Here is a 13,743-nt window from a genome sequence, read left to right on the forward strand (position 1 = left end):
ACGGGATTGCATACATAACGTCCGTAGTAAGTATTCGTTTCGGCGATCAATATTTTCGATTCTGCTACGTCAAAGGTCTCGGGGCTGGATTACATCACGATGATTCTTGCGTTGTGGAATATCTACTAAAACGACATGTTAGCATTCGCTCAGCATACAATATCCGCAGGCCGCCTGGTGAAATTTTCAGTGAGAAGCTAGTATTAATGTAGGAGTAATTTGTTCTAAACGAGTGATCATCAGGATATGAAATGATTAATCCAAGTTTGTTTCCGAATGTATCTGCCTCGTGTTTTACATCTGTTGAACTATGGAATATGTATTACAGACTTTTGAGAGCCAGCCCATTGGTAAATCATTGATAGGATCAGAGAAATGTTCGTAAGATCATCAAGATGGTGCACAGCCAAAATGCATCAGAATATCCCAGCAAGGCTCTCCTCGTCTGCTACCATGTTTTTCAATATGTCTCTGGCTTCTCTCGCAGGTCTTGATATAGTGGGGCGTTCGTTGCCAGCACTTTCTTTGACTTTCAGAGCCACACTGCGCAAGAGCCCCAGTTTAGCGAACAGCGTAGCCGCTGGGTCTAGGTAATGGTCCGAATCGGGAGATAGGATAGCAACGATGGCATGCGATGCTAGGGCCGATGGAGGTGTTCCAGATATCAGGTATGCACTGATGATGACGGTCAATACGTCAAACCAAATAGAAGCGTTCTTTTCACTAACTTTACAATCGGCTTCAGTGATTGCGGATTTGCTGATAATGAGGCTATCAATGTCGCTGTTGCCTGAACGTAGTGATCTAACAGATTCGTCAACACAAGCACGAGACCAGTCCAAGTCCTCTATAAAACTTACCCTCGTGTGTTTCCCGGAATGCGTCGTGGACAAGTTCAATACAGGATTCCCTAGCCTTGTCTCCAATACCACCGTGCGCGGAAGAACTCTTCACGACATTCGATAATGCAAGGACAAAGCTAGCAGCAATCTCTTCCTCGCTTGATCTCGCACCTGCGATAAGCTCCGTGACAACAGGATCAACTCTTGGCTGGCTGTGCATGAGGATACCCAACGCATCTGCTGCACGAGTTCGTACAACGACAGAGGATGTATCGCTAACTGCCTTGACAAACGTGCGCTGAAGCTGAGGGAAGAACGGTTTAACATGACCGGGAATTCTCTCGAGCATGGAGGCCAGTGCGCTGAGGATGGCGGTCTTCACACCAGGAGGATATGTGGTGGCTTGTGTTGCAACACGGATGAGGGGCCCAGTAAATGGCACCACGAAAGGTTTGATAGCAGACTCCTCCGTTCGTTCCACCAAATCTCCAATAGCATATGCTGCATTTTCGCGTTGTTCGTTACTGCCATTCGTGAGACCTGCAATAATGATAGGGACGGTGGGTGCAACTCCCTTTTGTAGACTGAATCCAGGAACATATCGGCCAGGTGCACCCGTACTCTCGATAGTCCGGCGCAGGGGGACCACAAGGGACTCTAGCTCTTCCTTTGGCACTGACTTGACGAATACATCAAATGCTTGCCAAGCCGCGGTGTGGACTAGAACCTCTTGGTCATCAAAGAGAGAAACAAGCTGGCGGACCCAGTCAACACGGTATAACGTCGAGTCTAGGTCAGATTCCTCGCAAAACACTGCAAAGAGATTGCAGGAGCTAATCCGTCGTTTAGGCGCATCACTCTTGGCCCTGAGACGGAAGATAATAAGTAAACATGCAAGCTTACAGAGCAGGGGCAACTGACCATCCAAGGAATAGTAACATCAAGGTGTTCAAACCTTCCGGGTCTTCAATCGAGGCTAAAAGTGCGCGCACAGCCTCGTCAATAGCGCTCCGTAATTCATCGTCTTGGTCTCCTTCCAAAACCTTCACCAATGCACCAAGGATGACGATGAGGCGCTTGCTCAAGGCATGACCAGCAACGGTAACAAGAGACGCCAAAGCTCTGGCATTGAAAACCGTCATAGGTGTGGCAATCAAGGTTGGGATAAGAACAGGGAAAACAGTAGACGCCCGGACCTTTAATCGGATAAGTACATTCTGGTCCACATACGAAAAGGACGATGCATACCGACATGACCTCCCTGAGGGCTTGAAGTGCGGTGTCTGAGCTTGCACCTGGCTGGCGTAGAGCCTCCAACAAAGTAGGGATCGTCTGGTCAATCGCTTTCGCGCCGAGATGCTCTTGAAGTACATCAAATGCCTTCGCAGCCGCTGAACGTACACTAGCGTCGTCATCCACCAGCGAGGCACGGACCATGTTGATGATTTCATTTTCATGGACATCACGTTGTGCATCGGATGTACTCTCTCTGAATGCTATGAGACACTGCGAAAGGGAGGAAAGAAGCGTCCTTACATTACGTCGCACAGCATAAGGCAGACACCTTCGCGAGTACGAATATCAGGAGAATGCGATTTGACATGGAGGATCGAGAAAATTTCGCCCAAAACCTTCTCGCCAGACTTTCGGCTTAGCTCCGCCGTGGTACGAGTGGCAGTCTTGAAGAAAGGGATGAACGAAGAAATATTTGATTATGCCGTATGAGCTTACCTCTTGCTGTTCAAACTCCTCGCTAGAGTACAGTTTCACCAGCTGACCAACCAGCTCCGGGAGAATTTCACGTACTATGTCGTCATCATCAATTGCGGACCATTAGATATATCTGCGTGGCTCACCAGTGCGGGGTGTGTTATGCACAAGTGCCTTCCAGATGTGAACAGAAGACTGCCGAACAACGTTGACTGCATCTTGTCTTGCAAGATATAATGCCGATAAAATGCGGTTACGACGTTCTTCGCCAAGAACATCTGTGAGCGCGCGACGAGAAGATTCTACGACTGCAACATCGGCCACTTCCTCTTCATCTTCAACTTCAGCCTTTCCACTAATGCCTGATACCTTGAATAAGAGTTCTCCAACCAGAGTGATTGATGATTGCTAACGACCGATGGTAAAGTCCTGCAAAAATATGCTGCAAAAAAGGACTCACCCTAATGCGCCAGCCAGCATCGAACATGCCTTGCTCAAGTTCAGGCAGGAGTAAGTCGATCGCCTTGGTGGAGTAATTGGTAACAATCATTCGCCCTGCTCGCATAGCAGCTTCTCGAACATACTCTTCCGTATCAGACAGTCCGCTCAAAATGGGGGATATGATCTTCGGTAAATGTGGTTGGAATCGAGCGCCGAAGGTAGCCGGTAGATACACGAGGAGAGACATGAAACCTTCCCGCACGGTACTCCGAGGGGACTGCGCATTGGCAATGATGTCAGGGAGAAGGCCTTCAAGTCTTTCCATGCCAAGTCCGGAAAGCACTTCGCTGAGACCCTGAGCCGCACCTTGTCGATCAACACCTGAGGTATCGGTTTTAAGTGTTCTCAAAAGCCCGGGAACAACGTCGGGGAAGTGGGCTTCTCCGAGACGTTCAACAAGCGTTCCGAGCGCCTTGGCAGCAGTCGCGCGTGCTTCCGGCACGGGATCGACCAGAACGAGATGCACCAACGGTAAGAGCGAAGACAAGTACGGTACGAAATCCTTAGAGTCCGTCAAAGATGCGAGATTACCAACAATTTGAGCGGCTCTCTTCTTGCCCTCTGTTCCTCGTTCCCTTAGTCCACGCTCGATAATGGGTATGACCTGCGATCTATAAGTTTTGAAAACAACAATTTGAAGCAGTAACTCACCAACGCCAAAGAAGAGTGATCGATGTAGTGCATGAACGACGTCTTCAGGAGGGCTGACAGAGCGTTCGTCGTCTTCGCAGGATCCACAAGCGCCTTCAGTAACGTTGGAACAAGAGCCTGTATCTCAGGGTTATTGATGACTTCTCCAAACTGTTTTAGACTCTTGTTGGCTGCGGTTTTGACTTGAGCATGGGTATCCGTCAGAACGCCAGTAAGGCGTGGAATGACAATGGGGAGTGATAGTGATAGTTGCCGGGGCGAGCAGTAAGCCATCATGCCCATCAATTCAATGGAGCCCTTTTTGGATCTCCACTGTTTTTCGTCCAAACCGGACAATAATGAAGGGAGAATGAGCTTAACGCCATATCCAGACATATTACCCATGATTACCCTTGCTGCATCCTGAGCAGCCTCGCGTACGTCTGCTGTCGTATCACCGAACGCTGTCAACAGAATGGGTAGGATAAATGTGATGTATGGCTCGAATAGTCGACCAAGTGTATTTGACAGAGTTTCGAATGCAAACATTGCACCTTGACGCGTTTCAAAACGCTTTTTATCCTCAGCAGCTGTCCGGAGACGGTTGATGACATCGTATTCCTTCATGGCGCCAACCCCGAAACCCTTGATGGTACCTGCAAGACCATAGGCAGCTCCCCGTCGACTGGCATATTTCGATCCATCGAAGAGTTCCTCAAATAAGTGATCAACGAGCGTACGAACGCTTGGGCCCATGAGTTTGACTAGAGGGACAAGACAGTCGGAAACAGCTATTTGAACTTGTTCTGCTGGAGTCTTAAGAGCTTCAACCAGACGGTTGACGATACTGGGAATGCGTGTGTCCGAGGCGTCGAGATGCCTGGCAACGCGTCCGAACAGAATGACAACGGCTTCCTTGATTTGATCCCCAGTTTCATTCGCGGCACTTGGGCCACTTAGATGCTCTTCAAAAGTCGAGAGTAGCCCCGCAAGCCGCTTTGAGCCATGCATGTCGATCACAGCAGTTCCAGCCCGAAGCATGCCGCGGCGCACGTCCGGTGACCTGTCGCCTAATGCTTCATCCTTGATCAAGAATACAAAGAATGGTTCAACCTGGTCCTCTGTGAATGATTGAGCCAAGTGTTCAAATGCAAGGGCCACTGCCACCCGGGTAGCCCATGGATCGGAGCGATCGAGGCTAGAAGCAATAACCATGCCCTGGGCACCAAGTGAGGATCACAATCGAAAAGTTCAATATGGCACTGACATATTCGTCGAACTCGGGTGCAAGAATCTTTGCCTTCAAACTAGTTAGAGCCGGGCAGGTAAAGAAGGATGAAAAGTCGTACCTTTTCCCGGTAGAAGTTTTGTAGAGCAGCTATGGTCAGTGCACTCTTTCGAGGCCAATAAATCACAGCCTCCGCTATGGCCGATGCCGTGCTGGTTCTAACGTATGCGTTGTTATGCTCTGATACACACATTAGAATTTAAGGTATAGAAACATGAACTGCATACCGAGATAGTGCATGAGCTTGTCGAGGAAATCTTCTGGCACATCCAAGCCGTTATCCTCCCATGCGTGATTGGCGAGACGGGCATTCTGCTCGTCGTCATCATGGCAGGATATCCAAAGTTGTGGAGACCAATCAAGATCGGTCAAATCGAATGGCTACGAAAACGATGAACTGAAGTAGAGCAAACTGCAAGCGAATGATGCTAACCTGGATGGCTTGCAGACAAGCGTTCCTGACATAGACTTCTTGCAATAATGTGCCATCCATGAGAACACCAATCTCTTCGCGGGTCGCATTCGACTGCACAGCCTCTCCGAGGTCAATGAGAACAGATGAAGCTTCCTTACTAAGTCGTGGCTGATGTCTTATGACGTGGAGGACGTGCTTCATGGTTGCTGTTCGGGGAAATGCTACATCCGAAACTGCAAGAATATTAGTAATGCATCAACTTCTACACCGAAGACAAACATTCGCTGCAATGAAACCTGATGATGTCGAGCACGAGAGTTATTTGCTCGAGCGCTTCATCGCCATCATCTTGGCCGGTGTCTACACCACCCTTCATTAACACTTGCGCAAGAAGTGGGAATGCATAGGAAAAGGTTGCGGCATCAAATGGAGTCTGTTCCGATAGCGATCGCAGACGATAGAGAACACGTAGCACAAGAGCTGGAAAATTATCAATACACGGCTTGTTTTTCAGACGATAGGTAAAACCCACTGCTAAGTTGTTCAGCCTGCAGTTCCTCGGGCACCGATGCTATCTCAAGGCTTCGCAATGTCGCCACACCAACCCACTTGCGGAACGTATCTAAACGTGTTGAGCAGCATTTGGCGAGGTCCTAGCACAGAAGAAATAAGTACAAAGCGCATCTATGGAACTCACACAAACCTACCAAATAAGCTTCAAATGCTTGCGGCCCAACCAACCTCGATCCTTGACCCATAGCTCCCTCCAACAGGAGTGATAAAATGGAAGAAACATACATGCGCAACTCAGAGACATTGATAGACGTTAAACTCTGAATGTACGACAGCCCTCGTTGTAGATTGAGTTTGATAGTGGTGACCTGCTGTCGCACAATTGCTTCCTTGTCCAGCTGTGCTTGTACGAGTGCTTGGGCTTGCTTCGACAGCACAGCTGTCGCACCGCCCTTCTTGTTCGCAAGCGATTTACGAAGTTCGGCCTCCCAGCGGGCAATGTCGGCATCTTTCCCCTTTTTAGGACCTTCCTCGGCCTTCTGGAAGGAGAGGACTGCACAGCAAGAATACAATGAATATGGGGTAGTTCATATGATTCATTTACTCACCATCTACGTACGTCATGCCTTCTGGCGTTTCCCAGATACCGAACTCAGCCTCGGACAGTGCATTGATTTTCGAAGGGTCGATGTCGGCACGTAACTGCTCCATGATCTTTGGTAATACATTTTCGGGACATACAAACGCCAATGTGCTAATTGCTCGGTAGCTCGCGTCCGCAAAACCAAACTTGAGAATCCACGAGTTTTAATTGTCAGCGCGTTTAGAAGACACGGAAATACAAAATACCTTTGAATCAATGGTGGATGCTGTCAAAAGGCTTGACATTGCTTGGTCAACACGGCGAGAAATTAAATTGTGCGGGTCTACGCCAGCCTTCTGGCACAACTCGATCCATAGCATGCGGGGTAGACGACCTAATACGTTTTGAGAATGTTCAGCGGTAGTCGATAGGGTAGTGAACAATGAAGCTCACAAACGGCAGAGTGATGTGCTAAAACAATGAGGTCCACTAGTTGATCGTCTCTCTCGCCCGCGCCAGTTTCATCCTTAATATTGCTACAGCACAGTAGCAGTGCTGCACACCTTCGCTGATTGTCTGGGGCAGGTTTTTCCGTCTCTTCTGTCACTGATGCACTCTTGACGACAGCCGACTTCTCTTTGATCAATGAAGCTGTCAGCGCTTCACGCAGGATCGGAATGACAAGCTGTGGGAGTAATTGAACAGCCGCTTCGATAGTCTGAATCGCTGTCCTGCGAACTTCAGATGACTGTGAGTGAATGGAGAGATGAACAAAAACTGAGCCGATTTGCAACCTGAAAATGATGTCAAAATGAAAGAAGCAATGTAAGACAGTTATACTAGCCGTAACTGCTCGCTTTTAGCTAGCTCGTTCTTCAGGCGGAAAAGAGACAGGTTCGCGGCACGTAGAAGCCACAATTCATCTTCTACGTCTGTTAATTTTTGATATACTTTATCTGAGATGATGAATGACGGCTTGGCTTGTGTGCCAGTCAGAACTTCGATGGATGCATTGCGAGCTATGATATCGCCTTGTACAAATGAGTACGAAACACAGCATCGACCGAAGAGAATGAACATACCAAACTTCCCTGTATTTGTTAGAGGACCCATGAGCAGAGCAAGGGCAACATATCCCTCCAACGGACCAACTGCTGCAGTCAGAGGATTTGCGGTCACAACCTTTAGGTTCGTTTCAAGAGCGTTTATGATGCGCGTTGAAAAAGCCAAAACAGCATCGGTGTCGACCTTGTCAACGTTCCAGAGCGCCGACCCAGCGATAGATACAAAAGCTCTCCTGATGACGGGCTTCGTGTTGGTCATCTCCTTCGCAATCATAGTTGTCGCATCTGTAGGTACTTCCACATTTGCCTTGAGGATGAAGGTGAGATGTACCGCCATGATCGATGTCAACACCCCAACAGCCGGCTCATTGGTTTCCTTCACGAGCAGCTGAGGCACATTCTGCACGACAGTGGCTGACACCTCAGCACTTGGCGGCATCGCGGTGAGCATTGCATAAAGCGTAAGTCGATGCTCTGGGCCTGTAGTTTTACCAGCCTTGGGCAGTGTTAAAATATCCGTGAGGGCTGCATTGACACTGCTAGAGCTAATGTCCTTGGAGATCAGGACGCTGAAAAGCCCCGTGGCATTCGTGCGCACGGTAGGGTTGCTAGACTTTGCGGAGTTGAGGGAGGCAGTGAAGAGTTTTTTGAATGTGGCGGAGTCGAGGTCATGAGAATACGCAAGTAAAAAATCGGCGATCACTATAAGCAGTTAGTCAAATATCGGCGATCCTAATATACTTGCATACCACTTAGTGAATATTCTGGTGATCGCAAAAGCGCCTTCTCCATAGTTGGCAATATAGTCGCTGTTAGATCGCTGGAGGTTACACAAGTTCTTATGAAGTCATGAAGCGCGCCCTGCCATGACATATATTGAGATTTGATATCAGGTGACAGTATATAGGCACTTACAGAGGAATGCGATGGAACAGGATTTTTGGACATCACAACGCAAGTCGTATAAAGATCGAGGATGTCATTCTGGCATCATATTCAGCAGGTGTACACTCGAAGAACATGCTTGTGTTACCTTGATCGCAGAAGGAATTTGAGTGAGGGATTCATCCTTCACATTTCTCAGACGAAGTGTCACATCCACAGCAGAACTTAGCAACGAAATCTGTATGAGGGGAGTTTGACTAGATTTTGCTTGAGCGACGAGTGTCGCCATGAGAGTGGGAAGTTCTTCTGGTGCAGACCGAAGGGCTCTGCGTGTACGGACAAATGCACTTTTCTGCATAGTTGGCTTTGTTCGCGTAGATCGGTTTAGCTGCATATCAAGAAGCGTCGCGAAGATTTCGACAAGCACTTTCCATGGAGGAGAAGAAGTAAAGCCAGGAGAAAACCGCAGACACGTTGCATAAAGCCCACATGTCCAGCTCAAGAGAACGAATATATTTGAAGGGGCGTATGTGCTGATACGCCAATATCAACCACCATCTAGAAGTGAAGACATGAGAACCAGACCTTGGTGAACCACGCTTAGCCATGTGGGATACTTCGTTTGCAAGCCAACCTAGAACTTGCTCTGTGACTCCCAACTTTTGGCCAGCGTCAGCCGTCTCATCCTTCTCAATCAACGACATTCCCACTTCTTCTACGGCATCGCGGGAAGCGCTATCAACGTATCGGGGGTATGTTTGCGTCAGGAGTTTAAAAACATCCATGATTTGCCTGAGGCTCAATCCTTGAAAACAATTTGAAATTACGATGCTGCTCGACTACTGTGAACTGGCAACACATGCCTCCGTTGTTCGCAAGCCATAAGAGTTCTTCCTGCAAGAACTGCAGCCGAATTCTGGTACTGCTGGTTAAAAGTCTTCCCTGAGCGATTTGCATAGCCTTTTGCCAGTCCTCCTGTACGAGATCTCTGGTCCATGATTGTCCGCTCGTATCCTCACCGTCCATCTCGTGCGACGTGTTTGTCGAGACTAACCACGATTCGATATCGGTTTTGCCTGAGGACTCCGATCGGCCTAGTCTCTTGAGCTTCGCAAGGGACGCTTTGTTAGGCAGGATGAAAGGATAGGTCAGTATGTAACGATGCTAACAATATTCTCGTACTTGTCTCTGTGACTCAGAAGTCGACTTGGCAGTGAAGATAGAATATGAGAAATATTACATTATGTAATTAATAATATTTTCGCACACTAACCCGATTTGATTTTGATCGAAGCACAAGGAAGCCTTTTCCATGGAGAAAAATATGTTCAATTATAACAAGAGAATCAAGACATGGCACGATGAGTCTTTTGATCCCTCACCACATCCATCGTCACTCCTTTACTTTTGAATCCAGACTTATATCACGCGTCGACGTCGATCCCTCAAGTACTACTACTAATTGCACTCCAATTGAGTGGTCTAGAACTTCCTAATACAGCATAAATCGTATGTACACTCGAGTCTCGAGAGCATGCTTGCAGTTGGTTCACTTGGAATAAACAGATAATTCTCGCTCGTTGACTGTTTCTAACTTTCTGTCCCCACTAATTGTCAACTCGTGTCCGAAAATTGTCATTACATCTGGTGAGTTCATACTGAATAATACCTTCCGAGTTGTGACCCATAGATCAGCTGTAGATTCAACATTGAAACACCATATCCATGCCTTTCACCCACGACACAAGTCCTACCGATACTTCCACCGCTCCCACCGAGACCGAGACAGACCTTGACTTCAGTCCTCCGAGAGACTGGCATGTTGTAGCCGTAGCTGTGACCGTTTGCATTGTCGGTGTATTCCTGTTTGCACTCATTACATGGCTTCTTCTACGCCTGCGTCGCAGACCAGCCGATGAAGTTGATCCATCTTTATCCCCCCGCATACGGCGCATCTTCACATTAGATAATACTCGACTCTCGATTGAGTCCAAGTTCAGTTTCAGTAAGTTTCTTACTACTTATGAGAGATGTACATCCTTATGGACTTCCTAACAGGGCGGAAACCGTTGCGGGTGGCTCACCAGCAGGACGATGGCTCTTGGGACTTTTCAGACCCAGACCCGACGCAAATATACATACCCCCCGCTCCGAAGTGTCAGCTCTCCCCAGTGTGCACACTACCACGCTCCAATCGCTCTAGCATATACAAGGGCGAAATGTCCCCAACTCACTCAGACCTTGAGGCTCCTCCACCTGCTTACTGCGTAGACGGAACTATGTGGTCGATGTGTACTCCCCCAACGGACCATCCGTACCAAGCCATTGCTTACTAGTTTTACTCAGTTATTCTCACCTGTTATTCTCATTTTTTTTCATCTTGGATGCTTTAATTTTTTCTGTAATTTCGAACTGCCTTTCATCAGGTGCCCTTGTTGTGACTTTTTATGACTGTATAACTGATACGCCATGTACCACACAGAGACCCTGGTAGCACAGCTCAACATGGCACACAACCACGATCGTCGATGTGTATAACCACACTTGTACTTCATAATACTGCTTGTGGTTACTATATGAATCAAAGATCTGCGTTCTTCTAATAGCGTCATCAAATGATCGGAACTTAAGTGGGGGGAAGTATAGCCTGTAGTATGACCGGATTCCGAACAAATATATCAATCTGAATTCGAGTTCCATTCGACGGAAGGTTACTATTTCGAAGGTAGTGCTCGTACAAATTGACATGCCCTTGGTGCAGCGGTGGCCAATCACCACATAGACTTCAGCTAAGTAACATGTACCGCTGCCGTTCACTCGTTGATCTAAGACGAGCGCGATCAGACTTGCCGCAATTCCGCATGACCATGAAATTATCAACTACGAGGTATATGATATATGATACGTAATTGGATTAGTAGATGAGTTGTACTTACAAGAGCGTGCAGAGAAACCCCAACAAAACAGCACATGAAGAATTAGATACAGCACGAGAATCAACGAAAGATATAATCGTCATCAGAAGTGACATGATTTCGAGAGGGAGAGATGCAAACCCTTTTCCTCATTGTGCCGGGCAATGCGGAGACTAGATATCAACAGTGAGATGGGACATCCAGTGAAACCCGACGCACAGACCAGTAGAGGATCGCTCTCGTTTTGAAGAGGTTGCTGGGTCTTGGTCGCTCGTTTTGAGAATCTTGAGATGAACGGCTGCCCCGACGTCGCAAGACAAATCTGAATCCCTCGCCATGCTACAGTTATGGAGACGAGTACTGTTGGACTTGAGAGCCTGATGCGTGTGTAAGTTACATGCAGGGAATCTGTTCCCTTGGTAGACCGTTTAGCACTTACATATACAAGGGCGTTTAACGTCTTGATGACTTCCGAATTCAACACACTGTCCTTTTCAGTTGTTGATTTGGCACAAGTCATATGTTCGACATATGCGACGAGCCCGGTTATCGCATCCTGATCCTGCTGCTCTAGCTGAGTCTGTCGCAGCTTTAACCTGAAGTTTTCGTCTATGTTAGTAGACATAATGGGAGTGACATCCTTGGGAATCTTTATCTCGTCCCACCATTGCCACGTTGTGCTCGTCACAAGTTTGTTACCAAGTCGAGAGCCAAAGTTCAGTTTCATCATTCGAACCAGAATATCCTCGAGTTGCTTTCTGAGGCCAGCGACGATGGGGTCCGTCAAGATTGCGGCTCTGTATTTCCTTGCTTTTTGTAATTCGAGCAACACTGCCTTGACCAAGGGTTCAATATCACGCTTCGCATTCTTCAGTGCCTTGTTCCTCCAGTTCCATGCTGTGACGCGCATGGCGTGGGCACCAATTCCATACATAGAGTGTAAGCCCTTTTTTGAAGCGTTCTTCATTGATGTAAGGAGCTGCTTGAATGCTCGTTTTTCATCTCCTGGAAGTTTGTCGAAAGTATCATTGATCTGCACCATGTCTTTGGGACGGTCCTGTTGAGTCTCCTTCTCACTGATTGTCGACATCGTGTTGTGAAGGTGGAAGATGAGAGTGTTTCGGCGCTCCCACAAGAAATGACATAGCTTTCATGACGATCATCAGCGAGCAGCTTGTGATACACGCACTTATTATACCTGTAGATCTGCATCTGGTGCATAGATCCCTGCTACATGGTTTACCATGACCTCGGTTTTGTCATCCATTTCATGACTTTTCGTGTGCAGAAGAGGATAATATTCGAGAAGGGGCTCAAACCACCTGCAAACCTGGAATTAGTTAGCGTGATATTCAACACAGAGGCCGAGGATAGATAGAAAAACCACATACTTCGATGACCCCTTCCTTGACGGCATTCAGAGACGACCACGCATAGTCTAGCAACCAAGCAGACAGCAGGGGAATGGGTGCATTGTTTGCATCACCCTGAGGTGACAACCACACAGCAATACGAGCTGTGATCTTATCATATTGTCGCATGATATCGGTTGCCTCTATGGCCTCGTTGCTCGCTTCCAACCACCTTTTTCGCAAAGTCGTTATGATCTTGGGACGGTACCGCGTCAGAGCGCTTAGGTATGCATCGGTCTTCTCGCCTATGTCAGTGTGAGCGCATGCGCTAAATACTTCTTCGGTATAGGTATCGATGTCATCAAATACATCATCAAAAACTGTAAGGTCTGATATGCCCTGCGAGTTAGCGATCTGCGTTTTCCACAGACCAATTTGTTTCTGAGCTTCGGCACCCTCGGGACCATCATTATCAGCCTGTTCTAGGGTGGCATTTACAGTCTGATAATCTGGAAAATCGTCGTTGGACGCCAATTTCTTCATGGTCTCAGCCTGTGACACAATGAATCGAATGTATAACTTGGTAAATGAAACAGTTTCGTTAAAGCAAAGATAGTTGCAATGAACCTCAGAAAGAAACCTACCCCCATCACCGTATCAATGGACTTCTCCAGCCAAGAAACGGAAAATTCCCGCCGCCCATGAAAGTGACGACCGAGGGGAAGAAGCACAAGTGCTAGGACTAAGACGAGCTTTTCGTAGCTGAGCACCTTCGTCATGCGCCAATTACGGCCCAGGCCGCCCAGACGTCTGCGTTCTTCAGCAAGTTTCGCTTTAGCACTCTCGTAAGACGAGTCATTTGCCAATGATGATACGTGCGCCTGAAGAATGTCTTGGAGTATGGCACTCAACGTCGGTTCCTCGGACATCCCGGTTGTGGACGAAAAGCTTCAAACAACTAGAACTTCGGAAGCTGTCACGGTGCTGCCGGAAATTCTGAAATTGGATCCGTCGGAGTCCGGGACAGGCTGTTTGGCAAAGGCTT

The 13,743-nt window shown here is 47.8% G+C and overlaps 3 protein-coding genes across 3 annotated transcripts; 1 reads left to right on the forward strand and 2 right to left on the reverse strand.

Annotated features, from left to right (window-relative positions):
- Positions 1 to 314: 314 nt before the first annotated feature.
- EDB93DRAFT_561748 (armadillo-type protein) lies at positions 315 to 9,650 on the reverse strand. The gene is made up of 27 exons (XM_041456726.1): positions 9,295 to 9,650; positions 9,017 to 9,236; positions 8,580 to 8,964; positions 8,462 to 8,530; positions 8,296 to 8,407; positions 7,565 to 8,248; positions 7,327 to 7,513; positions 6,936 to 7,276; positions 6,749 to 6,876; positions 6,508 to 6,688; positions 6,094 to 6,452; positions 5,919 to 6,039; positions 5,666 to 5,866; positions 5,405 to 5,619; positions 5,199 to 5,352; positions 5,033 to 5,151; positions 4,951 to 4,983; positions 3,705 to 4,901; positions 3,013 to 3,657; positions 2,699 to 2,960; positions 2,574 to 2,647; positions 2,379 to 2,521; positions 2,091 to 2,331; positions 1,764 to 2,038; positions 861 to 1,708; positions 729 to 804; positions 315 to 675 (listed from the first exon to the last, which is right to left on the reverse strand). Exons 1-27 carry the CDS (start codon positions 9,455 to 9,457, stop codon positions 417 to 419), a joined length of 7,692 nt encoding a protein of 2,563 aa, XP_041312425.1. The 5' UTR covers positions 9,458 to 9,650; the 3' UTR covers positions 315 to 416.
- An 84-nt stretch (positions 9,651 to 9,734) lies between these two features.
- EDB93DRAFT_1119842 (uncharacterized protein) lies at positions 9,735 to 11,034 on the forward strand. Its single transcript, XM_041448467.1, has 4 exons — positions 9,735 to 9,940; positions 9,998 to 10,078; positions 10,133 to 10,436; positions 10,490 to 11,034. The coding sequence occupies exons 3-4, from the start codon at positions 10,157 to 10,159 to the stop codon at positions 10,765 to 10,767; spliced, it is 558 nt and encodes a 185-aa protein (XP_041312426.1). The 5' UTR covers positions 9,735 to 9,940; positions 9,998 to 10,078; positions 10,133 to 10,156; the 3' UTR covers positions 10,768 to 11,034.
- Positions 11,035 to 11,203: 169 nt separating this feature from the next.
- Positions 11,204 to 13,674, reverse strand: EDB93DRAFT_1119853 (uncharacterized protein). Its single transcript, XM_041448468.1, has 4 exons — positions 13,343 to 13,674; positions 12,738 to 13,277; positions 12,545 to 12,676; positions 11,204 to 12,493 (listed from the first exon to the last, which is right to left on the reverse strand). The coding sequence occupies exons 1-4, from the start codon at positions 13,625 to 13,627 to the stop codon at positions 11,450 to 11,452; spliced, it is 2,001 nt and encodes a 666-aa protein (XP_041312427.1). The 5' UTR covers positions 13,628 to 13,674; the 3' UTR covers positions 11,204 to 11,449.
- Between the last annotated feature and the right edge of the window lie 69 nt (positions 13,675 to 13,743).

This window comes from Suillus bovinus, assembly GCF_016758785.1.
Source record: "Suillus bovinus strain UH-Sbo-P2 chromosome Unknown EDB93scaffold_4, whole genome shotgun sequence".
Lineage (NCBI taxonomy): Eukaryota > Fungi > Basidiomycota > Agaricomycetes > Boletales > Suillaceae > Suillus > Suillus bovinus.

Coding starts and splice junctions, on each gene's coding strand:
- EDB93DRAFT_561748 (XM_041456726.1), bottom strand. CDS start 9,457: ATGGACGGTGAGGATACGAGCGGACAATCATGGACCAGAGATCTCGTA. Junction 6,877..6,935: donor AGCACATCACTCTGCCGTTT/GTGAGCTTCATT, acceptor AAAACGTATTAG/GTCGTCTACCCCGCATGCTA. Junction 3,658..3,704: donor ATCACTCTTCTTTGGCGTTG/GTGAGTTACTGC, acceptor TATAGATCGCAG/GTCATACCCATTATCGAGCG.
- EDB93DRAFT_1119842 (XM_041448467.1), top strand. CDS start 10,157: ATGCCTTTCACCCACGACACAAGTCCTACCGATACTTCCACCGCTCCC. Junction 10,437..10,489: donor TGAGTCCAAGTTCAGTTTCA/GTAAGTTTCTTA, acceptor ACTTCCTAACAG/GGCGGAAACCGTTGCGGGTG.
- EDB93DRAFT_1119853 (XM_041448468.1), bottom strand. CDS start 13,627: ATGTCCGAGGAACCGACGTTGAGTGCCATACTCCAAGACATTCTTCAG. Junction 12,677..12,737: donor TCAAGGAAGGGGTCATCGAA/GTATGTGGTTTT, acceptor AACTAATTCCAG/GTTTGCAGGTGGTTTGAGCC. Junction 12,494..12,544: donor CACCAGATGCAGATCTACAG/GTATAATAAGTG, acceptor TCGTCATGAAAG/CTATGTCATTTCTTGTGGGA.